The 27,018-nt window shown below is 49.6% G+C and overlaps 3 protein-coding genes across 10 annotated transcripts; 2 read left to right on the forward strand and 1 right to left on the reverse strand.

Annotated features, from left to right (window-relative positions):
* The first annotated feature begins 926 nt into the window (after window positions 1-926).
* On the forward strand, window positions 927-9,879 carry casc3 (casc3 exon junction complex subunit). Of its 3 annotated transcripts, none has more exons than XM_087840190.1 (12): window positions 927-1,133; window positions 2,392-2,545; window positions 2,623-2,853; window positions 2,975-3,123; window positions 3,351-3,524; window positions 3,631-4,505; window positions 4,728-4,901; window positions 5,003-5,101; window positions 5,250-5,416; window positions 5,563-5,768; window positions 7,228-7,982; window positions 8,013-9,879. In XM_087840190.1, the coding sequence occupies exons 1-10, from the start codon at window positions 997-999 to the stop codon at window positions 5,707-5,709; spliced, it is 2,307 nt and encodes a 768-aa protein (XP_087696316.1). In that variant the 5' UTR covers window positions 927-996; the 3' UTR covers window positions 5,710-5,768; window positions 7,228-7,982; window positions 8,013-9,879. The 3 variants fall into 3 exon arrangements, with proteins under 3 accessions (XP_087696316.1, XP_087696317.1, XP_087696315.1); XM_087840191.1 differs by having other exon boundaries at window positions 2,392-2,416; window positions 2,490-2,545; window positions 7,228-9,878; XM_087840189.1 differs by having other exon boundaries at window positions 7,228-9,878.
* Window positions 9,880-10,535: 656 nt separating this feature from the next.
* med15 (mediator complex subunit 15) lies at window positions 10,536-21,928 on the forward strand. Of its 6 annotated transcripts, none has more exons than XM_087840183.1 (18): window positions 10,536-10,709; window positions 12,574-12,667; window positions 13,697-13,748; window positions 14,232-14,255; window positions 14,422-14,586; window positions 14,793-15,082; window positions 16,832-17,146; window positions 17,542-17,670; window positions 17,951-18,073; window positions 18,261-18,364; window positions 18,536-18,663; window positions 18,747-18,881; window positions 20,225-20,288; window positions 20,540-20,606; window positions 20,693-20,850; window positions 20,924-21,090; window positions 21,178-21,276; window positions 21,568-21,928. In XM_087840183.1, the coding sequence occupies exons 1-18, from the start codon at window positions 10,642-10,644 to the stop codon at window positions 21,702-21,704; spliced, it is 2,319 nt and encodes a 772-aa protein (XP_087696309.1). In that variant the 5' UTR covers window positions 10,536-10,641; the 3' UTR covers window positions 21,705-21,928. The 6 variants fall into 6 exon arrangements, with proteins under 6 accessions (XP_087696309.1, XP_087696310.1, XP_087696311.1 ...); XM_087840184.1 differs by having other exon boundaries at window positions 18,264-18,364; XM_087840185.1 differs by having other exon boundaries at window positions 17,542-17,646.
* A 414-nt stretch (window positions 21,929-22,342) lies between these two features.
* Window positions 22,343-26,674, reverse strand: thoc6 (THO complex 6). Its single transcript, XM_087840393.1, has 13 exons — window positions 26,554-26,674; window positions 25,990-26,081; window positions 25,840-25,904; window positions 25,176-25,279; window positions 25,058-25,095; window positions 24,738-24,786; window positions 24,311-24,382; window positions 23,951-24,053; window positions 23,586-23,635; window positions 23,440-23,502; window positions 23,029-23,139; window positions 22,818-22,946; window positions 22,343-22,501 (listed from the first exon to the last, which is right to left on the reverse strand). The coding sequence occupies exons 1-13, from the start codon at window positions 26,566-26,568 to the stop codon at window positions 22,421-22,423; spliced, it is 972 nt and encodes a 323-aa protein (XP_087696519.1). The 5' UTR covers window positions 26,569-26,674; the 3' UTR covers window positions 22,343-22,420.
* Between the last annotated feature and the right edge of the window lie 344 nt (window positions 26,675-27,018).

The following is a 27,018-nucleotide window of genomic DNA, read 5'->3' on the forward strand; positions in this document are numbered from 1 at the left end:
GCAAGTAAGTTAAGCAGGTTTAATTGTTTTGTGCTTATTTACTATGGTGATAGCTCTGGGAAAGAAGCTATCCCTGAATCTGTTTGTCCTGGTTTTATGTGACCTGTACCGTCGGCCTGACGGTAATAGTTCAAACAGTTGGTTACTGGGGTGAGAGTAGTAGGAAATAGACAGGGAACAGCAGGTGAAGACAGTCGGACACACAGGAAGTCAAACTGAAAGTTAAACCTGCTGTCTGGAACAGGTACGCCCTTAAAAAGCACGGATGCAGTGCTGGGTTCACCTGAGGCCTCAGACTTACTGTGGAGAGGTGATTCTGCCCTGAGCCAGCAGCGCCGTCTAGCGGTGACCGACAGAAATGCGCTACTCTGACGTCTTACCTGTTCCTCGGGTTCAGGTGATTTCACCTGTGAAATATCACCTGTTGTTGTGTCAAACTACAAACATGTAGATTTCACTGCAGTACACTGAAACTCAGAGCTCAGCATTAATTCAAACGTGATATAAGCGTGACCAGAACGTTAAAATAAAATAAAATAAAATAAAATAAAATAAAATAAAATAAAATAAAATAAAAGGGAGACGCTCACAGACCCACCGCCTGCCTGCAGAAAAATGGTGCATCATCCATCAGCTGCACATCCAGATACTTTAAATACTTTGAGTGCTTTTCCCTGAATACATTTACTTTACTAAAGTCAGACCCGCAGAACTCTGTTTGTTGTTTTTCTTTAGATTTTTATTACCCGCTTTGTTTCGTTTCTGTTGTACAAGTTACGTTTTATTTTCTATTTATTTATTCGTCGCATTTTCAAGCGTGTTAGTAAAAGTTTACAAACAGTAGATGGCGGTAGAGAGAAAAAGAGGCTCTTAATCGTCTCACTGAAGAAGAACTCGGATACCCATAATTCTCTGCTTCTTCCGTTTCCAACCAGTCGAGTCCTAAGATGGCGGACCGGCGGCGAAGGAGGAGGCGCGCGTCCCAGGACAGCGAGGATGATGACGAGTCCGGGTCGGGTTCGGACAGCGGGAGGTCCGGGTCCCCGTCCTCGAAGCCACGGGGACGGGAGCCCGACCCGGCGGAGCCGGCCGCGAGCCGGGTCCCGGCGAAGAGCGACGTGGAGTCCGAGTGTGTGAGTACCAGCTAGCGGCTAACGTTAGCTCCCAGAGCTCGCCCGGTCCCGGGCGGGAGATCAGAGCCGAGCTTTCCGGCGTTAGAGCATTTATTCCGGGCCAGAGACCCGCTCCGGGCCCGGGTCACTGTGGGAAATGAACCCTGGATAAAACAGCAGGTGACGTGTTCGACTCCCACAGACAGCTCGGTGTTTGTTCGGCGTTAGCTCGAAGGAAACGGGTAACGGCTCCGTCTGACGGTTCTGGTCCGTGACCCCGGTCAGCCTGGCGGTTCGAGCTGGAACAGACCGAGTAGCTCGCTTTAGCGCGCGTGTCCGAACCGGAAAGGCTCAAACTAACACGGACACCAAACGTGACACAACACCAAGCTGTGAGAGTGATGTCCGGGACCCCCGGGCTGGCTGCATCACGCACCTCCGCGTGACCCGAGGTCTGAGGGAGGCTCTGGGCTGAGCCTCCATTTTGGGGCCGTGGGTCTGTCTGAGACCCTGTGGTGGTGTTCAGCTGCGGCTTTTGGTCCCCGCAGCGAGGGAAACATGACCGATTCAGGCTGAGGCGGGTTTACTGGATGTTTACATGACAACAAACGTGAAACAGCAGATTAGTAAGAACCAATCAGCAGCAGGCTTGTTGATGAGTGTGAGATTTCAGACCTTTGCTGTGTTTAAGCTACTCTGGTCCCCAGTTTCCGGGCTTCTGCTTCATCTCTGCTCTCCTTTGGGTCGTAGCTCTGCCTCCACCTCCTCCTTTCCCAGCATCCTCCTCTGTCACTCCCTCTGCATGTCCTCCTTAACTACATCCATGAACCTCCTCTGAGGTCCTCCTCGTCTCCTGCCTGGCAGCTCCATTTTCATCATCCGCCCTCCCTCCTCTGCACATGCTCGACGCTCTCTGACTCACAGCTGACGCTCAGTTGGCTTCTACGAATCAAACATCACAGCAGGTCTCTCGACCTCCTCGTGAACCTTCCCTTTCACTCTTGTAAATCCTGTTTTTTATCCGGACGCAGACACACAGTGAATCCGCTGTTGGCGTGAGATCAGACGGAGCTGTAGCGCCGGTTTAAAGAGACTCTGAGACGTTTGATGGTGTTTGAGCTGCGTTCAGACTCTGCTGAAGTAATCGAGCTGTTGCTGGTCTGTACAGTTAAAGGTGGAGCTGATTAATGTGACGTACTCGCAGCAGCTCAAAGACGCGTCTGATCCTCGCCGCGTTGGCGCTGCAGGAGCTTAACGTTGGTTTTCTTTGTTGTTGCAGGAGAGTGAAGACGGCGTGGGAGAAGGTAAGCTGCTTCTTTGCACCACCTGAAGTCAAATCGCCGCTGTCGGGTGATGTCACTCCTCTTTGTTTTTCAGCCGTCCTCTCAGATTACGACAGCGCCGACCCCGAGGACAACGGCTCGCACTCAGAGGTACGAGCGCCGACTCGCTGTGACGTCACGTTTTAGCCTCTTTAGGGAGCGTTTCTCTAAAACTGTGTCCTCCTCAGGGAGTGGAGGAGGAAGAGGAAGCAGAGCAGTACAGCGACGAGGAAGCTCCAGCAGCAGCCGGCGAGCCCCGCCCCCCCACTACAGACGGGCCTGTGGAGGGAGCGCAGGGAGAGGAGGAGGAGGGCGGAGAAGCTGAGGAGGAAGAAGAGGCCGGAGGGCGGAGCAAAGAGGAGAGCAAAGCAGAGGAGAAGGGAAACCTCGCAGGAGAGCGACAGAGCGGCGACGGACAGGTGAGACAGGAACAGGAAGTGAGTCGCCACAGTGAGCCTCTGCTCAGGGTAACGAGCGAGGGGAGGGATTAAAGATGGTACCTGCTGCCATCTGATTGGTCTGATCTGAACTTTCACACAGGAGTCGACGGACGACCCGGAGACGAAGGCGGGGGGCAAACCGGGCCAGCAGCTGGACGACGACGAGGACAGGAAGAACCCGGCGTACATCCCGAGGAAGGGTCTGTTCTTCGAACACGACGTCAGAGGGCACGCTCAGGAGGAGGAGAGGTAACCGTCATAGCTCCGCCTCCAGATCTGAGTCGTTTAAACAGACAAAGTGAAGCAGCGCGTCTGCTACGTGCTACGCTAACAGTTTAGGGAGGAGTTAGACGGGTTGGAAGGCTCCACCCACAGATCTGCGTCACTGCTTGCTAACGAGGTTAAGGCTAGTTTTTAACGCCTCTGCTTTCACCTCATCGATGTGACGCACGTGTCCTCTCCGTCTGTGTCTTCAGGCCGAAAGGCAGAAACAGGAAGTTGTGGAAAGACGAGGGCCGCTGGGAGCACGACAAGTTCAGGGAGGAGGAGCAGGCGCCCAAGAGCCGCGAGGAGCTGATCGCAATCTATGGCTACGACATCCGAAACGGCGGCGGCCCCGGAGACCGAGGGTACAGACAGCGGAGGCCCAGGTGAGCTTTGGGACGCCTCGCTAAATAAATCACTCTGAGCGAGGTCATGGCACTTCCTGTAACGAGCGCTGTTGGTTTGATGTTTCGCCTTCGTCTCTGTCCGCAGACCGACGTCGTCTCCCAGCAGAGACAAGCGGTGGCGAGATGGCGGAGCAGAGCGGCCCGTCCGGTCCTGGCAGAACAGGGGCGGAGCTCTGAACCGAGGAGGAGCTCCTCCCCCTTCATCTGTCCACCCCTCCTCTTCGTCGCCATCCTCTGCGCAGCGAAGCGGCGTCCCCTCCAGACTGCCTCCCTCCCGTAGCAGACCCCCCCAGAGTAACCTGCACCCCCCGCCTTCGTCTCACTACAGGAACAATGAATCAAACACACCCCTGCTGCACCACCGCGAGCGGGCGGGTCCTCGGGCGCAGGCGGAGCCTGCAGGGGAAAAGGGAGGCGTCAGAGGGGGGCGAGGAGGAAGGGCGCCCTCTGTGGTCATTGAGGACATTACAGTCAGTCAGGGAGGGGCCACGGAGCAGGACGTTGGCGCCGTAACGCCGGCAGCGTCGCCTCAGCCGGGCGGTTACCAGTCCGCTTCGCCGAGACGCCAGCAGGAGCAGCGAGGCGGCACGGACAGATCTGCATCAGGATTGGCCGCTTCCTCTTCCGGCTCCGACCCCTCCCTTCAGTCGGCAGCGGCGACCAATCGGGAAGCTTCGCCTCCCGCCGAGCGGCCAGTGGAGCGCAAGTCTTACTCGCTGGCTCGCAGGACTCGCTCGCGCCCCGCAGACCTGGGCAGTAAACAGGCGTCTGTGGAGGAGTCCGTTGCCGGGGGCAACGCCTCTTCTCCCAGCAACGTGGGGGGAAAGAGCTGGTCGGGCGGAGGCGACGCACCGAGCCAGGCGGGAGGAGGCGTGACGGAGCTGGACCAGGACGTGGCGCGGCTCAATCTGGCGAGGCAGAGCTGGAGCCCGACCTCGTACATGCGCTCGGAGATGAGAGGTGAGGCTCTCACACCGCCGCCTCACAGGTGGCGTCTACACCTGCTCCGCTGACGTCACGTCTCTGTGGATGTTCGGCTTTTTCTCACGCAGACTAAACCTGACGTTCCATAAAAATGAACGTTTGAATGTTGTTGATAAACGTTATTTGGCTCCACGTGTGTCTGTGTCATGTGTCTCCATGTCACCATGTCTGTGGTTAATCCCGTCTCTCTGACCGCAGGCCTTCCCAACCCCCTGCACATGCCCGGCGCCCCGCCGCAGTTCTCCAGCATCGAGGAGATGGGTGTCGGCAACAACCGGGCTAAACGCTACTCCTCCCAGCGACAGAGAGCCGTGCCCGAGCCGGCGCCGCCCATGCACCTGGGAGTGATGGAGGGACACTACTATGAGCCCAGTAAGCCTAAGATCACATGACCAGCACCACACGGCGTCCAGCTGTTCTGCAACAGCAGCGTCGCCTCGCTGTGATTAACCTGCTGTCATCTTCTGTCTCAGTGTCGTACCAGGGACCAATCTATGCCCACGGGGATAGCCCCGCCCCCATGCCGCCACAGGGCATGCTGGTGCAGCCTGAGATGCACATCCCGCATCCTGGTAGGTGGAGTTTGGTTTTCATTTCAATTTAACCTGCGAGGACCTGACGTCCAATCAGCTCAAATAACAGAGAAATGAAACGAGTTCAGGTCTTAGGAGGTCGATGGATGTTTTCACGCAGTGACCTCATGTCTTCGTCTCTGTTAAGGTCTCCATCCCCACCAATCAGGAGGCCCCATCGCTAACCCCGCCCTATACGGAGGCCCACCAGTGTCTCTTTCACCAGGGCAACCACAGCAACTGCTGCCACCGCCTTTCTACCCTCCACCAGGGGTCATGACCTTCCCCTACCCCACCATGTACCCAAACCCACAGGTACTGATGTCAGTTTGTCAGTGGCGTGAAGCTCACTCTGATTGGTTGTTTTCCTGTCGTCAGCCTCAGTTTGTGGACGGTGTCGTGTCCTGTGCAGGAACATAGAGTGAAAGTTTGTGATCCAGGAGCTTTCTGATTGGTTGCAGGGTCAGACCCAGGTGACCTACGGAGGCGTGACGTACTACGACACGGTGCAGCAGCAGGCCCAGCCCAAGCCTTCGCCCCCCCGCCGCACATCCCAGCCCGTCACCGTCAAGCCCCCCCCTCCAGAGGTGCCCTTTGCCTCAGAGTGACTCTGCCCCTCGCCCCTCCCTGCCTCCATCTCAGCCTCACTCTGGTCCAAAAACTGTAGGTGAGTAACCTGAGGGGGGGTGATTGTAGTGTTTTTAGGAGGCTGATGCGAACCAGGAACACCGCCCCCTACAGGTGGACGCAGGAAGTGCACAGGTCGTTCTTTGTAGGCTCAGGCTGCGTCCACACGTAAACAGCGTTTTGTGTTCTTCAAACTGCTGCCAGCGCGGAGACTTTCCAAACCTCCGTGTTTTTACGTGTTGATTTAGCCGCACATCGTCAAACATGTGCGCCACGGATTCAGATCAAATTTACAGACTCCTGATTGGCCAACATGTTGACACGGTTTGCATTATATCGCCACCTGTTGCTGTAGCGTGTTCTTCACGGCGTTTGACTTCGTTTTTTGTGTTTAGATGTACGTGTGGACGTAGCCTCAGTAAGAAACAAGCGAAACAATCCGCAGGCGCAGAACTGATCCAGGACTCGTTATCAAAGTTTCATTAAACTAATCAAGTCGTTTAACCCTTTAAAGCTGGTCAGAGCAGCACGCTCTGTTTTGCGTAACTATTTTTAAATCCCGGTAGCTCTGCAACCACGTGAGCTAGCACAATAATTTTTTTGCATATGAAACCGGAGGAGTTGTACTTCCATCTTATGCCATCAGCTTGTCCTCGGTCACAGTTTCCTTCCACATATAGTTTTGCAAAAACTGCATAAAAAGCACTTGCAGCAACAAAAACATAATATTCCAGAAACACGCTTTGCCGATCCGATCAGCTGTTCATAACACTTCCTACGTCCATCAGCACGAACTTTTGCATGTCCGCCATGACCTGCCCGAAACCGGAAGTGACGTCATTTTCGCGGAAATGTAGTTTTTTACCATCAGGGCCTCATGAGCCTATACTGGTGTTTTTAAAAGTTATGTTTGACTTTATGACTTTCTGTGTGGTTTCTGGGATGCTTAGGACTCATATTGCACTGCTGGAAATAGTTTATTTTGATGCACATGCTGCTTTTTTGCAAATTTGCATTATAATATTTATTTTCGTTTTTCCTGCAGTGTATAAAAATTGGTGTATTTCAAAAATAAAACTATGAAGACACTCAAAATAAATTTCCTGTGGTGGGAAACTATTTTGTGCAACTTTTTTGTATTTACAGTTTTGAGGGATAAGCCTCTTAAATTTCTCTAACTAGAAATATATGTAAAAAAAACCAAAACGATTTTCAATTTTTTTGTAGTTTATTGCACTTTTTTGCAATTTATGTAATTACTATGCACTTAATGCAGACATATTATTAACATTTAGGCTGTAATGGTTGTATTGATGTATATCAACTTGAAATGCTCCCAAAAATGGCTCCACAGCATGTAAACATATAATATAAGCTCTGGCAGACTTGGTTCTATGGTCGGTCTTAAAGGGTTAAACAAAAACAAACAAACATGATTTTTGTTTCTCATAAACTCGACTCGCTGTTCTTTGATGGTCCATGTGTCTCTCTGTCCGCAGGAGCGGGGTGGGCGGGTCGGTGAGGAGCTGCGGTCCAAAAACATCCACCATGGTAAAGGAGGGAGGGCGGGATGGAGACAGGCTCCGCCCACAGCATCACTGGTGGATTCAGACTTTCTCCCCCTTCTTCTTTTTTCTTTTTTTTGTTTAGCCCGTGTAGCAGTCGGGCGGGTCGGCGGTTCGATGCTGTATCTTTGAGCAAAACGGGACTGATGACGAGTTCACGAGGAGTCGACCTCGGCGCCGTCTGTGTTTTTATTTGTTTTCTGTTGAATCTTGGAAATGGTTTCCTGCGTCAGGCACTCCTCCTGCAGGAGGACGCGTCGTCATCCATCCGTCGCAGCTACAGTTTGAAGACTGCTCGGCTCGTTTTGGCTTCAGTGCTCATTCCTCTAACTTTAAACCTGTAATCAGCAGATAAACATGTAATAAACGGTTAATAACACTTTATAAAGGTGCGGTAACTCATGTGGGCGTCAGAGGTGCAGGTAGAGCAAAAATCGCTTCCTCCGTGTTCGGACGGCCGTAGTTTAGCGAGACGTTTGTTTCAGCGTTCAGTGAAACTGCAGCTCAAACTTTAAAGATGAAACGAGACGTCAAACCTGGAGGAAACGAAAACAACTCGAATCAAATCCAGAGCGAGAACTTCTGACAGCATCGCTGCAGCTAAACGCTCTCAAACATTCCTGAATGTTTAGAATCCGGAATATTTTGCTGTGTTGTTTCATCAGAACCGTCTCACACGTGCGACACAGGCGTGCGCGACACAGGCGTGCGCGACACAGGCGTGCGCGACACAGGCGTGTGAGACTCGTGTTTAGCGACTTCTTTCTGTTTAAAAAGATTGTTTTGACATTTCTGAGTGTTTTTGAGCAACTTCAGGAAAATAATTTTCCCTTATAAAGATTCAAACTGCAGGCCTGTGACGGGGGCGGGGTTTAGGGTCCAGCATTAAAAGAAGAGTTATGTATTTTGTGATAAATGAAGAGAATAATTAGCAGATTAAACGTCAGATAGTTTAAGTTGAATTAAGCTGAACTTCATCCTTTATGAAGGCCTCGAGTCCTGTAACGGCGCCGCGTCCCTTTAACGTGCGGCTGTCTGCCCTCCTGAGCGTACACGTGTCACTTCCTGTTGCGATGGGGAGTGGGCAGGTGGAGGCGGTTCGTGCGTACGTGTAAATAGAAGCTGCAGAGTAGAAACATATTGTAATAGCATAGAGGAGCTTCGGCAGGGACCTCGAGCGAATCGATGGATGGAGAGCGGCGTGTGGGTTTGGTTTCCTCTGTTCTCACGTCTGTTTCTTTGGGTTTATTATCGTTGTTGTTGTTGTTGGGGGTGCGTGCCGCCTCGTCTCTTTGTTTTCTGCACGCAGGAAGCTCGAACTAAAACTTGATGAAAACACCAGGCTGTCATGTTTCTGTTTGTTTGCGCTCCGTGTTCTGGGAGCTCGTGGTCGGACGTTAGCGTTCCTCCTCTCGTTAAACTCGGGGAGTTGTTTGACTGATGGGTGAGGACAGAAGCGAGTTGCCGTTAGAAACGCCTGCCGTTCAGCCCGTTAGCAGGATCGTCAGGAGAAAACCGGTTGAATTTAACAGGAACATGAATCGTTCCTGATGTTTCCTCTGATGGTGGGGCTCGGATTCAGTGGGAGGAAGTCGGGGTTTTGGTGCTTGCATCAGAAACGACACCGCTCTGATCTTCGTTCACCTTCATCGGAGGAGGAAGAGGAGGCCTTCGGCTGTGACGGTAGCTTCAGCTCCAACCGTTAATGTCCAACGATGTTTCAATAAAGTTTAGAGACGTCTCCTGTTCTCTGGGTCTTCCTCTTTGTCTTCTTCTCTCAAATAAATCCTGCAGAGCTGGAGTTGGGCTGACTGCTGTGACCTTTGACCCGAGCCGCCCACACTGCTCACTGTAGCTATGTCCCAATTCATAGGCTCACACTTCTGTTTAATCAGTTTTCTGTTTGACGTTTATTCAGCTGTGTGAAAACTAGAACTTTGATCTCAGACGAACCGATTTACTCACGAACAAATAAAACACTGAAAACACAAACAATAACATTTTTAGGTTGTTTAAGTGACTTATATATCACGTTTAATGTGAGTAGCCAAAGACCGCGTGGGGGGTTTTGAAAGCGATGTGCCGGGAGTCTCAGCGGCTCGAGTGACCCTCGACCTCCCTGTCAGCGATTTTGCTGGTGGTCTGGACGTCTCCGAAAACGTTGGAGCACTTTTGCAAATATGTGATATCTTGATAAACTGAGCAGATATTTGAGGTTTACACAGCTACATTCTCGCCTGAAAATATGTTAAAAGTTTATTTTGTGACCCAGAAAGATTAATAAGAGTAATATTAACGCTAAAGGCTGCCGCCATTGTTGGAAACTGGAGTTTGGCTGGGCCACCAAGGACACACCAGACCCATCCTTCAAATTCAGGGAAAAGGAGGACACATTTGGAGGAGTCTTCGAATCGGGACAGCCTTTGTCACCTGGCTGTGACGTAATCGGCCTATGAATCGGGACATACCTTGTGACCGCAGGGCTGTTATTTTACAGTGATGATGATGATGATGATGACTGCATTGATTTGGTTCTGTTTCTATGTGGAGAACGTCGTCATCCACGCAGACGAATTAAAGAACCTAAAACATGTTTCTGCTCACTGTTTAGATTTATTTATTTTTTCAATAATTTTAAATCAAGCAGAAGCTTCAGGAGGGATTTGGCTTCAGCACCAACAGCTCTTCAGATGTATTGAAATCAATCATCCAGCATCTGAGCAGGACGCCTCCTGGGCGAGCTCGTGGATCCAGAACAGTCTGCTCACATCCTGTCGGTCCACTCTGGTGTCATCAGGTGTCACTGAGGTGTTCAGGACACTGAGTGGCTGATGCAGAGCAACAATGAGGCAGAATCATAAAATCAGACTGTATATAAAAAGCAGTCAGCGTGCTGTCAGTTTTTGACTAATTATTCTGAAGCCTCAGTGTTTGTCTTTTGTTTGCTGCAGCATTCACAGATTTTGTTTCATTTATTTAGATTTTTGTTTTCCATGAATAACAACAATGATGATGGGAGCAATACGGTGAGTCAGGTGTCAATCAGCACCTGTAAAGAGGTAAACATCTCAGACAAGCAAATGAACGTGAAAAATGATCAAAACATCACAGCAGTCCCTCTGCAGTCTGGGGTTCAGGCTCCTCAGTGGGAGTTTGGGGGGTCTCGTTGGGCCCTTTGTGTCCTCGTGGCCGCCCCAGTTTTCCTCGGTGCAGTAACTATTCCGTCCAGCAGGCGGCGGCAGCGCGTATTGACTCAAGCCGCCATTATCCCGTAGTAGAAGGAGGAAGAACAGAGGGGAAGCATCCAGGAATTCTGCCACAGTTCTCCTGAAAAACCTCCTCTGCGCCATGGAAATGTCGGGAGCGGACAGCGACTGGAGGAGCCCACAGTTCCGACAGAAAGTCGTGGCTCAGATGTGAGAAAGTCTCTGTTTTTCTGTTTAATGTCACTGTTTTGGTTTGTGTTAGCCGCTCAGGCTAAGCTAAAGGCGGCGCTGTTAGAAAATGCGTCATGTCTGAGCAGGCGTTTAAAAAACGTTAAATTAAGAAAAACCGGTAAAAAAGCAAAGCGAGCTCGGATCTGATGACACGACGGGACACGGAGGACGAAAGGTCCGGGTGATGGCTTCTATTCGGCGAAGAGAAAATGGACAAAATGACGCTAACAGATAATTTCTGTCAACTTTCATTGTTAGCACCATTAGCTGCTGAAGCTAATGAGTTACAGTTATCTGCGCTGTGAGAACGTTCACCTGCGTGACTGAAAGTCAGGCTGCGTAGCGTGAATAAGCGGCTACAGTCAGCGTGAGATCACGTGACGCTCCCGCTCTTCTGCTCGTGCACAGTCAGGAAAGTAAACGGTTTATATGTTTTTTAAAAAAGAAAGGCAGCTCAGTGCTGCTTTGGTTTAACACGGGAAAGGTCGCCGGTTCGAAACCGGAGGATTTCCTCAGGGGGTCGTGAACATGTGCGGATTAATTCCTGAAAGCAGCGGATTACAGCAGTGAGGTCCTTTAAATAAAGATTAAACTGTCCCCATCTTTATAGAGAGAAATGCTGCTCATCAGCCTGAATGGGTTCAAATCCACTGTCACAAGTTTCCATTCACTCCCATAAGGGACGCTGAAAAAAGGCAAACCTGAATCTAAATAATCTGAAAGAGGTGTTATGATCAGTTTGAGTCAGGATACTCTGTTGATCCTGGGTTCAGATTAGGTTTAAAGTGGGCGCGCTGTTTGAACTGTCCTCCAAAGGCTTCTGATACAGTGCATTGATGTCCAAGTAAACACAGAAGCAATAGAGCTCAGCAGAGCAGCTCTGTAAGTAAGATCACATCATAGTCTTCATCCAAACGCAGTGCTGTGGAGTCTGTGAGGTCGTTCGTGTCATTTCTAGTGGAAAGAAATCTGTATGTCGATGTAAACAACAGCTCCTCGCGGTGTACCACAAGGCTCCGCTTTAGGTCCACTGCTGTTTCCCACCTGTGCCGTTTTTCCTTTATGCAGAACAGGGAACATTATTGTTGACGGTGGGAGAGATCCAAGACGTGACATGTCCTTTCTGCCAATAATCAAAAAGTTAGCGAGGTCTGAAAGCACCTCGCTAACGTCGCACCAAATTATGCGAGCACGGGAACCTCCACTCTGTCCCACAGCAGCAGCAGCAGCAAACAGGTCATTTATAGAAGCTACGTCGTTATTTTTCATCAAGATTTAGATTTTTTTTTCATTATTACGTATTAGTATCCTGTAATATACAAAGATTACAGCAAACAGCTGACACGTGTGACTAGTTTATAACTGTTGTAGAAGAAGATCGCTATTTGGATAACAAGTGCTTATATTTAAATAAACAAGATATAAAACCTGACCTCACAGCTGTAACAAAATAAACACATTTTAATACGTTAATAACTTACTGTAAAACACCTTTCCCGTTCAGCTACGTTCCCCCGGCTCAGCGATCCTGACGGTCCCGTACAGCCTTTATCCGTCATGATCCTCATCCACATGCAGACTGCGGTGTTCCAGGATTCCCGGAGGTTAAAATGGTTCAGCGTTGCAGAAAACATTAGATTTGAGCCGTGTTAACTTAACGTGTTCGCTGCTTCGAGTCGTTTCTGTGGTGTCTTCCCAGAGGTCCGGTTCATGTGCAGCGTCGTGGTTTTAAATTATGTATGTGATGCTCACGGCGATGAGTGTAACTGGGGAGGTGGGGGTGAAGGCAGAGACCGATGAAGATATCAAGGTGTGTTTGTGACGATGAGTGTGATTCCTGCAGCGAAGAGGCCATAAGGAAGGCAGGAACCTCGAACACCACGCACAAGTCGGGCACGGACATGGAGAACCACGTCTACGTCAAAGCCAAATCCAGGGTGAGTCCCGCCCACCGCCGCCGCGCCTGGATTAGTTACTGCTGACGCTGCTTTCTGAAAATGACTGGCTTACAAAAGAAGTGAAAGTTGTTGTTAATCAGTGTTAGCGCCACCTGCTGGGGACAAAACAAACACAGGAGAGCCAGATCGCACCAGCAGACTGTTATTAAACTACAAACTGGGACCGTTTATGAGTTATTTGATCAGTTATTTGTGGAAGCAGATCACTGGTTTTTAGGGGTGGGGGAAAAATGGATACTGTGTAGCATGGTGATATTTTGTTGCTAATAATGTATGGATACAGGGACAGCAGAAATCGATATTTTGTTACAAAAAGGTTTTTGTGCTCTGACTTCAGAGCATGTTGATCCTTTTTCTGAGCAAGAATCCTGACATTCCTTCACTGTCCAAATGTGTTTCACTTGTTTTTGGCAGCAATAAACATGACAGTTTACTTATTTTAATTTAAGACATGTTTTATTTTAATTAAGTTTAAAACTTTTTTATTTAATGTAAAATTATATTTTGTTTTAATTTACTTTCAAATTCTTCAGTTGCTGAAGGGGCTGCATAGTTTTCATAAACTGCATAGTTCAGAATAGCTATAATTGTACCAGATGGTTGATTCAGTTAAGTTGGACTAGACTGTAATACAAACCGTTCAGTTTGTCAACAATCAAACTGAAATGAGAGAAAGACTGAGTGTGAGACTTTGATATTAGAGAAAATGAATATTGATAAAGTTTACCTTTATGTACAGAATCTGAATATCGCAAAATATTTTTAAAAATTGCAATAATATCGTATCGTGGGATGTATGGTGATTCCCACCTCTACTGGTTTTACAGGTTGTTTGAAGCTAGAGAGCTGCATTTTTATATCACGATAAAATGCAGAATAACAGAAGCAGGTTTGACGCAGACACTGAAGTATTTAAATGAAGCCGTGAATGTCGCCGTGCTCCTGAAACGTCCTCGAACGTCGTTCAGCGAATGTAACTTCTACACCATGTGTCTGGTTTTTCCTCAGGAGGAGTATTTATCTCTGGTGGCCCGGCTGATCATTCACTTCAGAGACATCCGTGAGTATCCGCATCGTGCCTTATTGATCTCAGATCAATGACCTGGCGTTGGACTGCGGGTCACAGTCACGCACTAATCTGGTCGTTTGGTGCTTTTGATTCATTTGAGCATCAAATTGAGGAAAAACAAGAAACACAATTTTATATTTGATGTTAGAAAGAAAACGTGCTCAGCAGTCGGTCTGAGAGCAGAACACACGCTCGCTGATTTACCTGCCGGCAGACAGGAAGTGAGTCTTTACAAAAACAGAGTGAGCAGGAAGTCTCGTTCCTGTGGGCACAGACGCTTTTTCAAATCAGCAAACGTGACTTTGCGTGACATCACTCGTACAGCAGCATGTAAATGTCTGCTTTTTATTCAGAGAGGGGGCGGAGCTTGTCTCCACATTCATGTAAATGAGTTGTTTGTGCTGAGTGGATCTGCTGCTCAGCCCTGTTGTGGATCATTGATCAGAGGTATTGACGACTGTGTCCTCTCTGCAGATAAGAAGGCTCTTGGAGGTTCAGGTAGGTGGGCTTCGTGTCTCTCTGGTCTCCCCCCCCCTCCCCGTTTGTTTTCTTTGCTGTGTTCTGTCCTCTGCTGGACCGGTCTGTACCGGACTCATGGCGTTCATGATTTCTGCTGTGCATGTTGGAGCTGCTTAATATGGTCTGTTGTCTACCCTTCTGCTAGATCCCATGAATGCCCTGAATACCCTGACAGGGGTTGGAGGGGGTCCTGGCGCCATTGGCATGGGGCCTCGCCCTGCCGGTGCTCCAGTGGGTGGCATGGGGGCCATGGGGCCGATGCAGATAGGCCAGCATGCCATGGCAGGGGTGGCTGGAAACCCACAAGCCAGTGAGTGTTTCCTCCATGTGGTGTTTGCTGTAAATGCACATCTTCCGCGTGTTGGGTGGAGGCTGGCTGCGTCTACATGCCACGTTTCGGCGTCAGAGCCGGCCTGATTTTCAGTCTCTGCTTTAGCACGGTGTGTGTCTGAGAGTCCAGAGCTGGCCTCGGACGCCGGCCCGCTGCTTCATCTGCCCCCCTCTCTCCCCCTGCAGTCGGCGGACCGGGACCTATGCCCATGCAGCAGTTGGTGCAGCAGCAGCAACAGCAGCAGCAGAACGCCATGCAGTTCCAGCAGTTCCAACAACAGCAGCAGAACGCCATGCAGCAGCAGCAGAACGCCATCCAACAGCAGCAGCAGCAGCAGAACGCCATCCAGCAGCAGCAGCAGCAGCAGTTCCAGGTGCAGCAACAGCTGAGGGCGCAGCAGCAACAGATGCAGCAGCAGCTCCAACAGCAGCAGCAGCAGCAACAGCAGGCCCAGAACCAGCAGCAGCAGAACCAGGTGAGACCAGGTCCTACACGCTGCAGGCAGAGTAGATGCTGCGTAGGGGCGGGATTAAAGTCTGATCCTCTCTGCAGTAATTCAGCGGCAGCATTTGTTCTGATGTGAGGCGTGTGCACGATCGCTGCATAAATCAGCTCTATCCAGAGACGGGAGGAGTTATTGTAAACTGTAAGAGCAAATAAACAGCTAACAGATCATCTGCAGAGGAATGGTTTATTTGAAGAGTTTCAGTCAGGTTTCAGAGCTCATCACAGCACAGAAACAGCTTTAGTGAAGGTTACAAATGATCTTCTTATGGCCTCTGACACTGGACTCATCTCTGTGCTTGTCCTGCTAGACCTCAGTGCAGCGTTCGATACTGTCGACCATAATATCCTATTAGAGCGATTAGAACATGCTGTAGGTATTACAGGTATTGCACTGCAGTGGTTTGTATCATATCTATCTAATAGACTCCAATTTGTGCATGTAAATGGAGAGTCCTCTTCACACACTGAGGTTAATTATGGAGTTCCACAGGGTTCAGTGCTAGGACCAATTCTGTTTACATTATACATGCTTCCCCTAGGCAGCATCATTAGAAGACATAGCATACATTTTCACTGCTATGCAGATGACACCCAGCTCTATCTGTCCATGAAGCCAGATAACACACACCAATTAGTTAAACTGCAGGAATGTCTTAAAGACATAAAGAAATAATCTGACTTTCAGTGATCAACAGTTTCTGCAAAATCGACTTAACCCTTTAAAGCCGGTCAGAGCAGCACGCTCCGTTTTGCGTAACTACTTTTAAATCCCGGTAGCTCTCCGTAAGCCAGCACAATAATTTTTTTTTGCATATGAAACCGGAGGAGTTGTACTTACATCTTATGCCATCAGCTTGTCCTCGGTCACAGTTTCCTTCCACATATAGCTTTGCAAAAACTGCATAAAAAGCACTTGTAGCAACAAAAACATAATATTCCAGAAACACGCTTTGCCGATCCGATCAGCTGTTCGTAACACTTCCTACGTTGAAAAAGACGTCAACGCGAACTATCGTCATTTTCGCAGAAAATGTAGTTTTTTACTTGTAGGCCTTAAAAGCCTATACTGGTGTTTTTATAAGTCATGTTTGACTTTATGCTTTTCTGAATAGTTGCTGGGATGCTTAGAACTCTTTATTTTGATGCATATGCTGTTTTCTTTGCAAATTTGCATCATAATATTTATTTTCGTTTTTGCTGCAGTGTACAAAAATTGGTGTATTTCAAAAATAAAACTATGAAGACACTCAAAATAAATTTCCTGTGGTGGGAAACTATTTTGTGCAACTTTTTTGTATTTACAGTTTTGAGGGATAAGCCTCTTAAATTTCTCTAACTAGAAATATATGTAAAAAAACAATATATTTTTTGTAGTTTATTGCACTTTTTTGCAATTTATGTAATTACTATGCACTTAATGCAGACATATTATTAAAATTTGGGCTATAATGGTTGTATTGATGTATAGCAACTTGAAATGCTCCAAAAATGGCTCCACAGCATGTAAACATATAAAGTAAGCTCTGGCGGTTCTATGGTAGGTCTTAAAGGGTTAAAGCTAACCTTCCAGCGGTGCCTTAAGTTGCCTTACAGAGGAGAAGTTTAATGCCCCGAGCTCACAGCTGTGATCTGTCCACCGCTCTGACCGCTGGTGGCTGTGAGGGGAGACGAGTGGCTTTCCTCTCATTACTCATCAGCTGTGTCTGTCTGATTACAGATGCACCAGTCCAGGCTGCAGCTTATGCAGCTCCAGCAGCACGCTCAGGCCCAGGCTCAAGCCCAAGCTCAAGCCCAAGCCCAGGCTCAGGCCCAGGCTCAGGCCCAGGCCCAGTCCATCCAGCAGATGGTGCAGCAGCAGCAGGTCCAGGCTCAGACTCAGCCGGTTCAGATGCCTCCGCACTCCCAGCAGCAGCAGCAGCAGCAGCAGCAGCAGCAGCAGCAGTCGGGCATGGTGCCTCAGTCTCTGGCTGGACAGATCCCATCCCAGCACGTCTCTCTGAACCAGCAGCAGCAGAGGCTGCAGGCCTTCCAGGTGAGACAGAACTACAGGTTTGCTTCTGCAACTCCGACTGAATCACAGCCAGACAGTCGTCCAAATCGAGTCAGAGAAATTGTTTTTAAGATTCTAATTCATAACATAAGTTAGCACAGTTTCACTCAGTGCTGTCATTTAAAGAACTGGACGTCTGGAAAAGCAGCGAATCAGATTTTCAAAGTAAAACAGGAAGTCTGCAATGAAAATCCGACCAGAGGCTGTGATCAGTCTGCAGTTCCTGCTCCAGTGCTCTGAGATTTCACAGCTCAGTGCTCCCTTCCTCTGCTTGCATGCTTTGCTGTGTGTGTGTGTGTGTGTGTGTGTGTGTGTGTGTGTGTGTGTGTGTGTGTGTGTGTGTGTGTGTGTGTGTGTGTGTGTGTGTGTGAGAACAGGCCCGTGCAGCCTTGCAGCAGCAGCAGGCAGCGCAGCAAGCTCAGCAGGCCGCAGCGCAAGCACAGCTCAACGCAGCCGCCGCTGCAGCCGCCGTGCCTGGACAGGTGAGGACGCCGCCACGAACTCAGGTTCATCAGCTCTGACTTATTTAGACAAACGGCAGGAAATTGTAGAGCAGGTGAAACAGGAAACTCAAAATGACAGGTTCGCCTGCTCCGGGGCGACCGCTTCCACCGTCTGCGTGGAAACGGGTCAGAATACCAACTGTAGGTTAAACTGTCCACACCTGATATTCTCACTGCTCAAGTCACAAATGTGAACCTGCAGGAACCTCTGACCTGGTCACAGGTGTAGAGAGACGCAGGTCTCACCTGTCCTCGTGTCACCTGTGCTTTGTTTCTTCTGAAGCTGGTTCGTCCTGGGATGCAGATTCCAGCCCGGCTGCCTCGAGCACCTCTGAACCCCATCCCTCCTCAAAACGCCGCCACCGCTGCAGCTGGCGTGGTGGGAGTGCAGGCCATGACACCGCAGGTATTTATCCCCAGTGTGACCTCTGACCTCCACCTGCTCGTCCTCCTGTTTCTTCAGTCTGAAGCAGCTTCGTGAGGTGGAGACGGTTTCTAACGACCTCGTGGAGCTGCTTCACGCACACAAGCATCCTGCCTTCCCCTCTGTGCTCTGATTGGCTAGTTTGCCTTGTCTGTCCAATCACCTCCAGCAGATGTCATCGCCCTCACCGGTGCAGGTCCCGACTCCTCAGTCGATGCCGCCTCCTCCGCAGCCGTCACCCCAACCCCCGACCTCACAGCCCAACTCAGCCAGGTACGTCCAGTAAATAGACCGCACCGCTGACCTTTCAGGACAGCAGTGGGTCGGCCAGTCATCAGCCAATCATCAGCCTCTGAGGTTCAGATTCACGTCTGCGTCCGGTCTCTGACCCGCTCGGTTTACATGTCTGTGAGCGAGTCTAACTCCTTCTGGCTCCTCCCACAGCTCCGGTCCCACTCCGTCTCCGGGGGGTTTCCAGCCCAGCCCGTCTCCTCAGCCGTCGCCGAGCCCCGCCAACTCCAGAACCCCCCAGAACTACGGCGTGCCCTCCCCCGGGCCACTCAGCACTCCAGGTAACACACTGAGGTCAGAGAAGGTGAAACACGTCTATTTTCCCTCCTCAGAGTTTCACCGGCTTTTATTGTGAAACTTTCAGTGAACCCGAGCTCGGTGATGAGTCCGGCGGGGCCCACGTCTCTGGAGGACCAGCAGTACATGGAGAAGCTCAAACAGCTCTCCAAGTACATCGAGCCGCTGCGCCGCATGATCAACAAGATCGACAAAAACGAAGGTGAGCCGAGACGCCACAGCACACACATGCACGGGTTCCCAAACTGAGGTTCGTGGAGTTCATCTTTGGTCGTCTTTTATTGATAATGGTACGATTGGAGATTTAACCCTTTAAGACCGACCATAGAACCAAGTCCGCCAGAGCTGATATTATATGTTTACATGCTGTGGAGCCATTTTTGGGAGCATTTCAAGTTGCTATACATCAATACAACCATTATAGCCCAGTTTTTAATAATATGTCTGCATTAAGTGCATAGTAATTATATAAATTGCAAGAAAGTGCAATAAACTACAAAAAAATGTAAAATCGTTTTTGTTTTTTTAACATATATTTCTAGTTAGAGAAATTTAAGAGGCTTATCCCTCAAAACTGTAAATACAAAAAAGTTGCACAAAATAGTTTCCCACCACAGGAAATTTATTTTGAGTGTCTTCATAGTTTTATTTTTGAAATACACCAATTTTTATACACTGCAGGAAAAACGAAAATAAATATTATAATGCAAATTTGCAAAAAAGCAGCATATGCATCAAAATAAACTATTTCCAGCAGTGCAATATGAGTCCTAAGCATCCCAGAAACGACACAGAAAGTCATAAAGTCAAACATAACTTTTAAAAACACCAGTATAGGCTCATGAGGCCCTGATGGTAAAAAACTACATTTCTGCGAAAATGACGTCACTTCCAGTTTCGGGCAGGTCATGGAGGACATGCGATAGTTCACGCTGACTCTAATCCAACGTAGGAAGTGTTATGAACAGCTGATCGGATCAGCAAAGCGTGTTTCTGGAATATTATGTTTTTGTTGCTGCAAGTGCTTTTTATGCAGTTTTTGCAAAGCTATATGTGGAAGGAAACTGTGACCGAGGACAAGCTGATGGTATAAGATGTAAGTACAACTCCTCCGGTTTCATATGCAAAAAAAAATTATTGCGCTAGCTCACGTGGTTGCAGAGCTACCGGGATTTTAAAATAGTTACGCAAAACGGAGCGTGCTGCTCTGACCGGCTTTAAAGGGTTAAAGGATAATTCCTCTTCTTACTAAAGAAACAAAAGCACGACTGAAAGAGTCGGAAAGGAAAAATGTTCTGATAGGAAACAAACAGGAAGACGATGTCGAGGTAAGAAGTGGAGGGGAAGCGATGAGCTCAGGGCAGTCATGTGACACAAAGTGAGGAGAAGAAACACATGTTGAGATGTTCAAACACGAGTCCAGAATCGCTCAAAAGAATGAAAACTGCTCCTGAATGATGCGTATCGTTTAGGTTTACCCGATGCCCGTCCCTGCTCCTGAACGCATCGAGGCGTGGTTAAAGTTGCTTTCTTCTGTGTTTTCAGACAGGAAGAAGGACCTGAGCAAGATGAAGAGCTTGCTGAACATCCTGACTGACCCCAACACCAGGTGAGAGTCGTTTAAGCCTCTCAGGTGAAACAATCCAAACTCAGCTGACTTGGTTAGCCACCTCCACCCGGAGCGTCTCCATGTCTTCACAGCAGACACTAGGAGCCCGCCGTTTTCCAGCTGTGGTCACGTGATCACAGCTGGAAAACACAAACACTGTAGATGATGTCAGCCACATCGGCATGATGCACGCCTCCGAGCTCACAGCTGAAGCACTTCCTGACCTCCTTTTCCTGACCTTTGACCTTTAGGTGTCCCCTGAAGACGCTGCAGAAATGTGAGATCGCTTTGGAGAAGCTGAAGAACGACATGGCGGTGGTAAGGCGAGCGTCTCCTCCTGCTGCTCTCTCTAATCTTCAGAGGGTCGACGCCGGTCTGAGCCTCTGTGTTTCCTGTCCTTTCAGCCGACGCCCCCTCCCCCGCCCGTGGCCACCAACAAACAGTACCTGTGTCAGCCGCTGCTGGACGCCGTCATGGCCAACATCCGCTCGCCCGTCTTCAACCACTCCCTCTACCGATCCTTCGCCCCCGCCATGAGTGCCATCCACGGACCACCCATCATGTAGGTACCGCACACGCGTCGCGCTACACTTTACAGGTCAGAGGTCATATTCACAGCGTCACGTCCTCCTCAGGGGCCCGAACATCTCCGGGCGCAAGAGGAAGCACGAGGACGACGAGCGGCAGACGATCCCCAACATCCTGCAGGGCGAGGTGGCGCGCCTCGACGTCAAGTTCCTCGTCAACCTCGACCCCTCGTACTGCAGCAACAACGGCACCGTGCACCTCATCTGCAAGCTGGGTGAGAACGCCGCTGCCCGCTGCTCCGCCCGCTGCTCCGCCCACTTCAGATCACACAGGGAAACTTTATTGGTGTTTTCTGTTTCAGACGATAAAAACCTTCCCAGCGTTCCTCCGCTGCAGCTCAGCGTTCCCGCCGATTATCCCGACCAGAGTCCGCACTGGGCCGACGACGGAGAGCAATACGGTAAGACACGCCCACCGCCGCCGTCTTCCATCAGCCAATAGAGCCGCGCATCCACGGAGACGTCCACAGGCTCAAAAATATTAACAAACAAAATGCAGATAAACAAGTGAAAACACTTAAAAGCATAAATTCATAAAAGTCTAAATTAGAGCAGGAAATAAGACCGTCTGTGAGGGCAGCCAATCAGGATGCCACACAGAGGCGTGGCTTCAGAGAGGGAGGATAGAGTCAGAGTAGAAACGTTTCTATCAGTTGGGTCGTCTGGTGATGACATCATCGACTGTGTTTCAGGTGCGAACAGCTTCCTGCAGACGGTTCACAGGAACATGACGTCCAAACTGCTGCAGCTGCCCGACAAACACTCGGTGACCGAGCTGCTCAACACCTGGGCTCGCAGCGTCCAGCAGGCCTGCCTGTCTGCAGCCTGAGACCCCGCCCACTGCTCCCCTTTCAGACATGTGGGACTGTCCTCCCCGTGCATGCTGGGTAAGACCTGCAGATGGGCATCGTCAGAGCCGAAACCCATAACCGATTTTCTCTGCTGCTCCTTGAATGCGTCACGAGTCTGTTTCTGTTAGTTTAAATAAAGTTATAGTCCCTGTTTTGTATGACGTCTTTTTGTATTAAATAAAATGTGTTTACTTCAGTCCAATCAGCTGTTTTCTGTTTACCTGCTGCAGGTGTGAGCACACACCTGTCAATCAGCCGTTTACTTCCTGTTCAGGACGTCTGTGTCAGTGAAAGAGGCGGAGTTTCCAGCATGTGACTAATCAGAAACACAAACCGGTGAACTGACAGCAGAGTGTGCGTGTGTGCGGTGTTAATAAAGTTTATTTAAAAGCTTTCGTAGGAGCGTCATTAAAATCAGCGGGTTTCAGTTTCAGTTGGGAACTTCCATGAGCGCACACCTGTGATCAGAACAAAGTTCAATTGTTCATCACAGGGTGGGCTCCTCGCTGGTTGGTTTAACCAATCAGAGTTCAGCTGGTGAAGAACTGAAGCGTGGCGTGCTTTTATTTTCATACGTTTATTCTTTAAAGAAGCTCAGACAGCTGATACAAAGAATGAATAAAAACATGGACATGAACAGACAGTTTATCGTGTGTGTGTGCGCGTGCGTGCGGGGTCTCATGAAGTTCGGAGGTCAGAATCTGAGGGAGAACGCTCTGTAGGACAGGTTGGTGAACACGTCAATACGGTCGCTGCTGCCGCCGACCGTCAGCACCTGAAACACACGACACGTTCACTAACACACTGGAAAAAAACCTGACGTCGCTCTCTCTTCTGGCCACGCCCCTTGCTGACTTTTAATGTGTAGGTTGTTCCGGTTCTTCTCCAGCTTTAACCAATCAGCACTGAGCCACATCGTACTGTCCCGCCGTGTTTGCACACGCTCAGTTCATCACGGCTCAGGTCTGCCGTGGACTTTTGAAATCGGATTTTGAACCAGCGATGTGTGAAACGCGTTCACTCGTGAACCTGTCGTGTCATGTGACCTCTGTGTTTGCGTGAGGATGTGCGTGCTGCATTCAGGGTCTCACCCGGTGCTCGGTGCTGTTGTTGTTGAGCTGCAGCGTGTTCAGGCTCTGTGGCGTGCAGGGAATCTGAGTTTTGACCTCGCCGCCCAGCAGGCAGTGCGACACGAACGCACCGTCACCCACCGTTAGGATCTACAGGAAATGCATCACAGGAAGTGAACCAGAGCGAGCACCAGCACAGATGGACAAACACTGACTGCAGCGTCTTCCTCACCAAGTCCTGGTGGAAGGTCGACTGTCGTTGGCACCCGCTCAGGTTAAAGATGGAGGTCGGCGACAGCGAGCGGAGGTGCCACAGAGACAGAGACGGTCCGCCGCCGCACAGCTGTGGGAACAGGAAGTCAGACATGTTCAGAATCTTGCACATCTGGAATCTAAGGAAACATCTGTAAAAACAAACCTCAGAACAAGAACGAAGGAGAACGTTTCATCTCTCAGTCTAACGTCACCTGAACTCACCTGGAGTCCATCACCTGTTTCTAACAGCAGCAACACGACTCCTCAAAAATAAGACTTAACGGTTAAAGCTGTGATCAAAGATCGAAGATGACATCATTTTAATCAATGATTAATTTGATGGAAGGAGGGGGAGGAGTCACAGCGATGCGAGGAAACGTTTTCTCACCATCCAGTCGGAGTCGGTGGTCACGCAGCTGATCCATTTACCGTACTGAGGACGCGCACACACCTGAAACACACACCTCTGTTTATCCTCAGATAAAGAGGAAATGACATCATCACAGGAAGTCTGCGACACTTTCTGGCACTCACCTCGTACTTGTAGACCTCGATGGAGTGAACACACTGACCCGTCCTGCTGTCTGCAACAGCAACACGTCACCTTCATCATCACCATGATCCTCATCATCACTAATATCATCATCATCATCATCCTCACTAGGGCTGGGCGATATGGCCTAAAATCCATATCGTGGTATAATTTGAAGCACGTGCGGTAACGATATATAGGTGCATGTTGATGACATCATCAACATGCACCTATATATCGTTGGAGCGGTGTAGTCAAAACCCCACGTTGGCCAAATTCATATCGTTTCTACCGCCCACCCCTACTCCTCACCACCATCTTCACCATCATCATCCTCCTGACGGCCCCATGTGTCCTGTGAACTCACCCCACACCCTCACTGCTCCGTCCTCTCCCCCCGACAGGATCTCCGCCTCCCTCTCTCTTACAGTCACGCAATGGACGTAGTCCGAGTGACCCTGAAGGACCGTCTGAAGACAAAAACAAACCTGTCACCATGGAAACACAGAACTCCCCCAACAGACTCTGCCGTGAAAATTTTTTGAAACAGTTCAGCGCACACGGACGTCCAGGTATGAAAACTGCAGTTCCTCTGACATCCAGCAGAGGCTCCAGCAGTGAGTCGTTCCCCACAGACTCACACGTTAACAGCAGCAGTCATCTCACACACACACACACACACACACACACACACACACAACATGGAGTCAACTTTGTTCCCACTCACCTTGAACACACCGTTTTCCAGGTCCATGACATGGATGTTGTTATCGCCTCCTCCAACCACCAGGCTGTTATCCTGACACACAAACACAACTCATTACACGTCGCAGTGACACGTCCGACAGAAACACAACTATCCTCATTATCATCGGAGAAAAGGCCGACACGCTGCATCGCTTCTAAAAACAAAAACTTAAATAACATTCAAAAAAAGAGTGAAAAGAAGTCAGAATAATAAAAGGACCTCAATAAAACATACAAAAACATAAAGGTTTAGTAAATGGGTGGCTCTGACGGCGAGGATGATGAGGAGGATATTCTTCATACTGTCACAGGTTTGTGTTTTATTTCAGGTTCGAGTGTTTTCTGTTCGTAGAGGTGGGCCAGCTTTAACAAAGAGAAGCAGAGCAGACAGGTGGAGCTGTACTCACTCTGGGGTTGATGGTCATGGAGTTGATCTCTGGGATCTCCAGGCTGGATCTGTAAGGAGACAGCAGATGCGTGAGTGAGGAAGCAGACAGGAGACAGACGGGAAGCAAACGGGAGGCAGACGGGAGGCAGATGGGAAGCAGACGGGAGGCAGACGGGAAGCAGACAGGAGACAGACGGGAAGGAGACAGACGGGAAGCAGACAGGAGGCAGACGGGAGGCAGACGGGAGGCAGACGGGAAGCAGACGGGAGGCAGACGGGAAGCAGACGGGAAGCAGACAGGAAGCAGACGGGAAGCAGGGGTGGAAGACTGGTTCTCACTTGTAGTTTGGTCTTCGGGTCCACAGAGGTTTGACGTTCTGAGGAAGCAGAGACACAAAAATCAGGCAAACTCGTTTTTCCTCTCCATCTATGTGTCCCTGAAGACGTTCCAGGTTACCTTCTTGGTGAGCTCGCTCCAGCTCCAGGCGCTGATCTCGCCATTTCCCGCGCTCAGCAGGTGGCAGTCAGTGGACAGAAGGGAAAAGACCGGTCCCTCATGAGCTGCAGGACAAAAAGACCAAGCAGGAATCTGTGAGGACAGTGTGTGCAAAATCAACACGGACACAATGAACGGCCACTAAAGTCCCAGTGAAACCAGAACTCCCCACAGGGCTGCAAATAAAAAAATCACAATAAAATGAGCCTCAAACACACCTGGAACTCCACCTGCTCAGGCTAAATCCAGAGTTTTGGTTTAAAATCAGCTGGAACCGTCACGTTTTCACTGATTCTTTATTTCCAGCGTGTTTTCAGCATGACGCAGATGTTTGTCACCAAACACACTGACGCTTTAGCGCCTTACAAGAGCGTCCAGTGTGACGGGACGTTTAGCGCCCGTGTGCAGGAAGCAGACAAATGTTTGGATCTCTCGACAAACAAAAGGCTGGAAAGGTGAGTGTGTTTTCATGTGTGAGCTCAGACTTCCTGGTTCTGATCACGTTGTTATTTTTATGCCACTGTTCAGTCTGCAGGTGTAAAACACCAGCAGGTACGCCTGTGACGCCCTCGCCATACTGCAGAGGCTTGGTGGGTTTAGGGTGACCTTTGGCCCGAACACTCACCTGTGAAGGTCAGAACAGGTTTCTGGTTGAGCACGGTGGCGTCTGGACTCAGAGCTGCAGACAAACTGAAAAAAACAGCAGAGACAAATGAGAGGAGGCCCTTCAGCGCGAGTGAGCGCAGCCGAGTCGAACCAGGTGCGTTTGACTCACCTGAACACTGCGATCTCGCCGTAGTTGTTTCCAGCTGCCAGGAAGCGGCCGCAGGGAGAGAAACTCTGCGAGAACACGGACATGTGCAGCAGCTGCAGACACAGACAGGTGCGTTACGACACAGGTGAACAGCCACACCTGTGCAGGGACATCTGGGACACTTAAAGTTACCACGTGCTGTAGGACATTCAGTCATGTGACGTCACCTTTAGTCACCTGAGTGTAAACAATCCAATCAGCTTTGAATAAACAGTTTGTGAATGAACGTGCATGTCTCTATGAACAGATGACTCGGAACAAAGGTTGTTGTTAATACTGATCACTTCCGGTCAGTAAATCTGTCGCACATCACCTTCACCTCAGCGTGAAACTTTTTAAAGACTCGAATTTAAATTCAGTGGAATTTTTAACGGAGTTTGTTTTCCGGTAAAACAGAGAAAACCTGGAACTGGAAGCTCGTTCACTTCTTTGTTTCTATCGTTCAGCACGAAGCTCGCTTTACTCTCAAACATCAGCCGGTTTCTCTGTTTCCTGTTTCCGGTGAGTAAACGGAGTAAGCCTCACCTCCACGGGACCCATGCCGCAAACACACCGAGCTCCTTTAAACGAACACGGCACAAACAGAAGCAAAGGAACCAAAACTTAAACAGAGGAGCGAAAGAGCGCACCGGGGCGAGGGAATGTGACGTCACCAACACCAGCCCCGAGGATTCTGGGAGATGTAGTGTAGAAGCGACAAGACGCTTCTTTTCCTCAGCGGCTCGTCCTCCTCTGCACGTCCTCCTTCACTGCATCCACGAAGTTTCTCTGAGCTCTTCCTCTTCTCTTCCTGCCATCAGCTTCATCATCATCCTCCCTCCTTCCTCCTGCAGATCAGAGTCGCCTCATCAGCCATCCCGTTGATCAGTACTGCAAAAAAGCTCAGCTCAGAGCACATCCCTGATGTACTCCCACCTCCACCTTCAGCCACCTCAGCACTGTCCTCATACGTATGCTGCACCACCCTCACGTACTCCTTCATGGTTCCTC

Source organism: Neolamprologus brichardi, chromosome 4, assembly GCF_056152115.1.
Source record: "Neolamprologus brichardi isolate AB-2024 chromosome 4, ASM5615211v1, whole genome shotgun sequence".
In the NCBI taxonomy this organism is placed as follows: Eukaryota; Metazoa; Chordata; class Actinopteri; order Cichliformes; family Cichlidae; genus Neolamprologus; species Neolamprologus brichardi.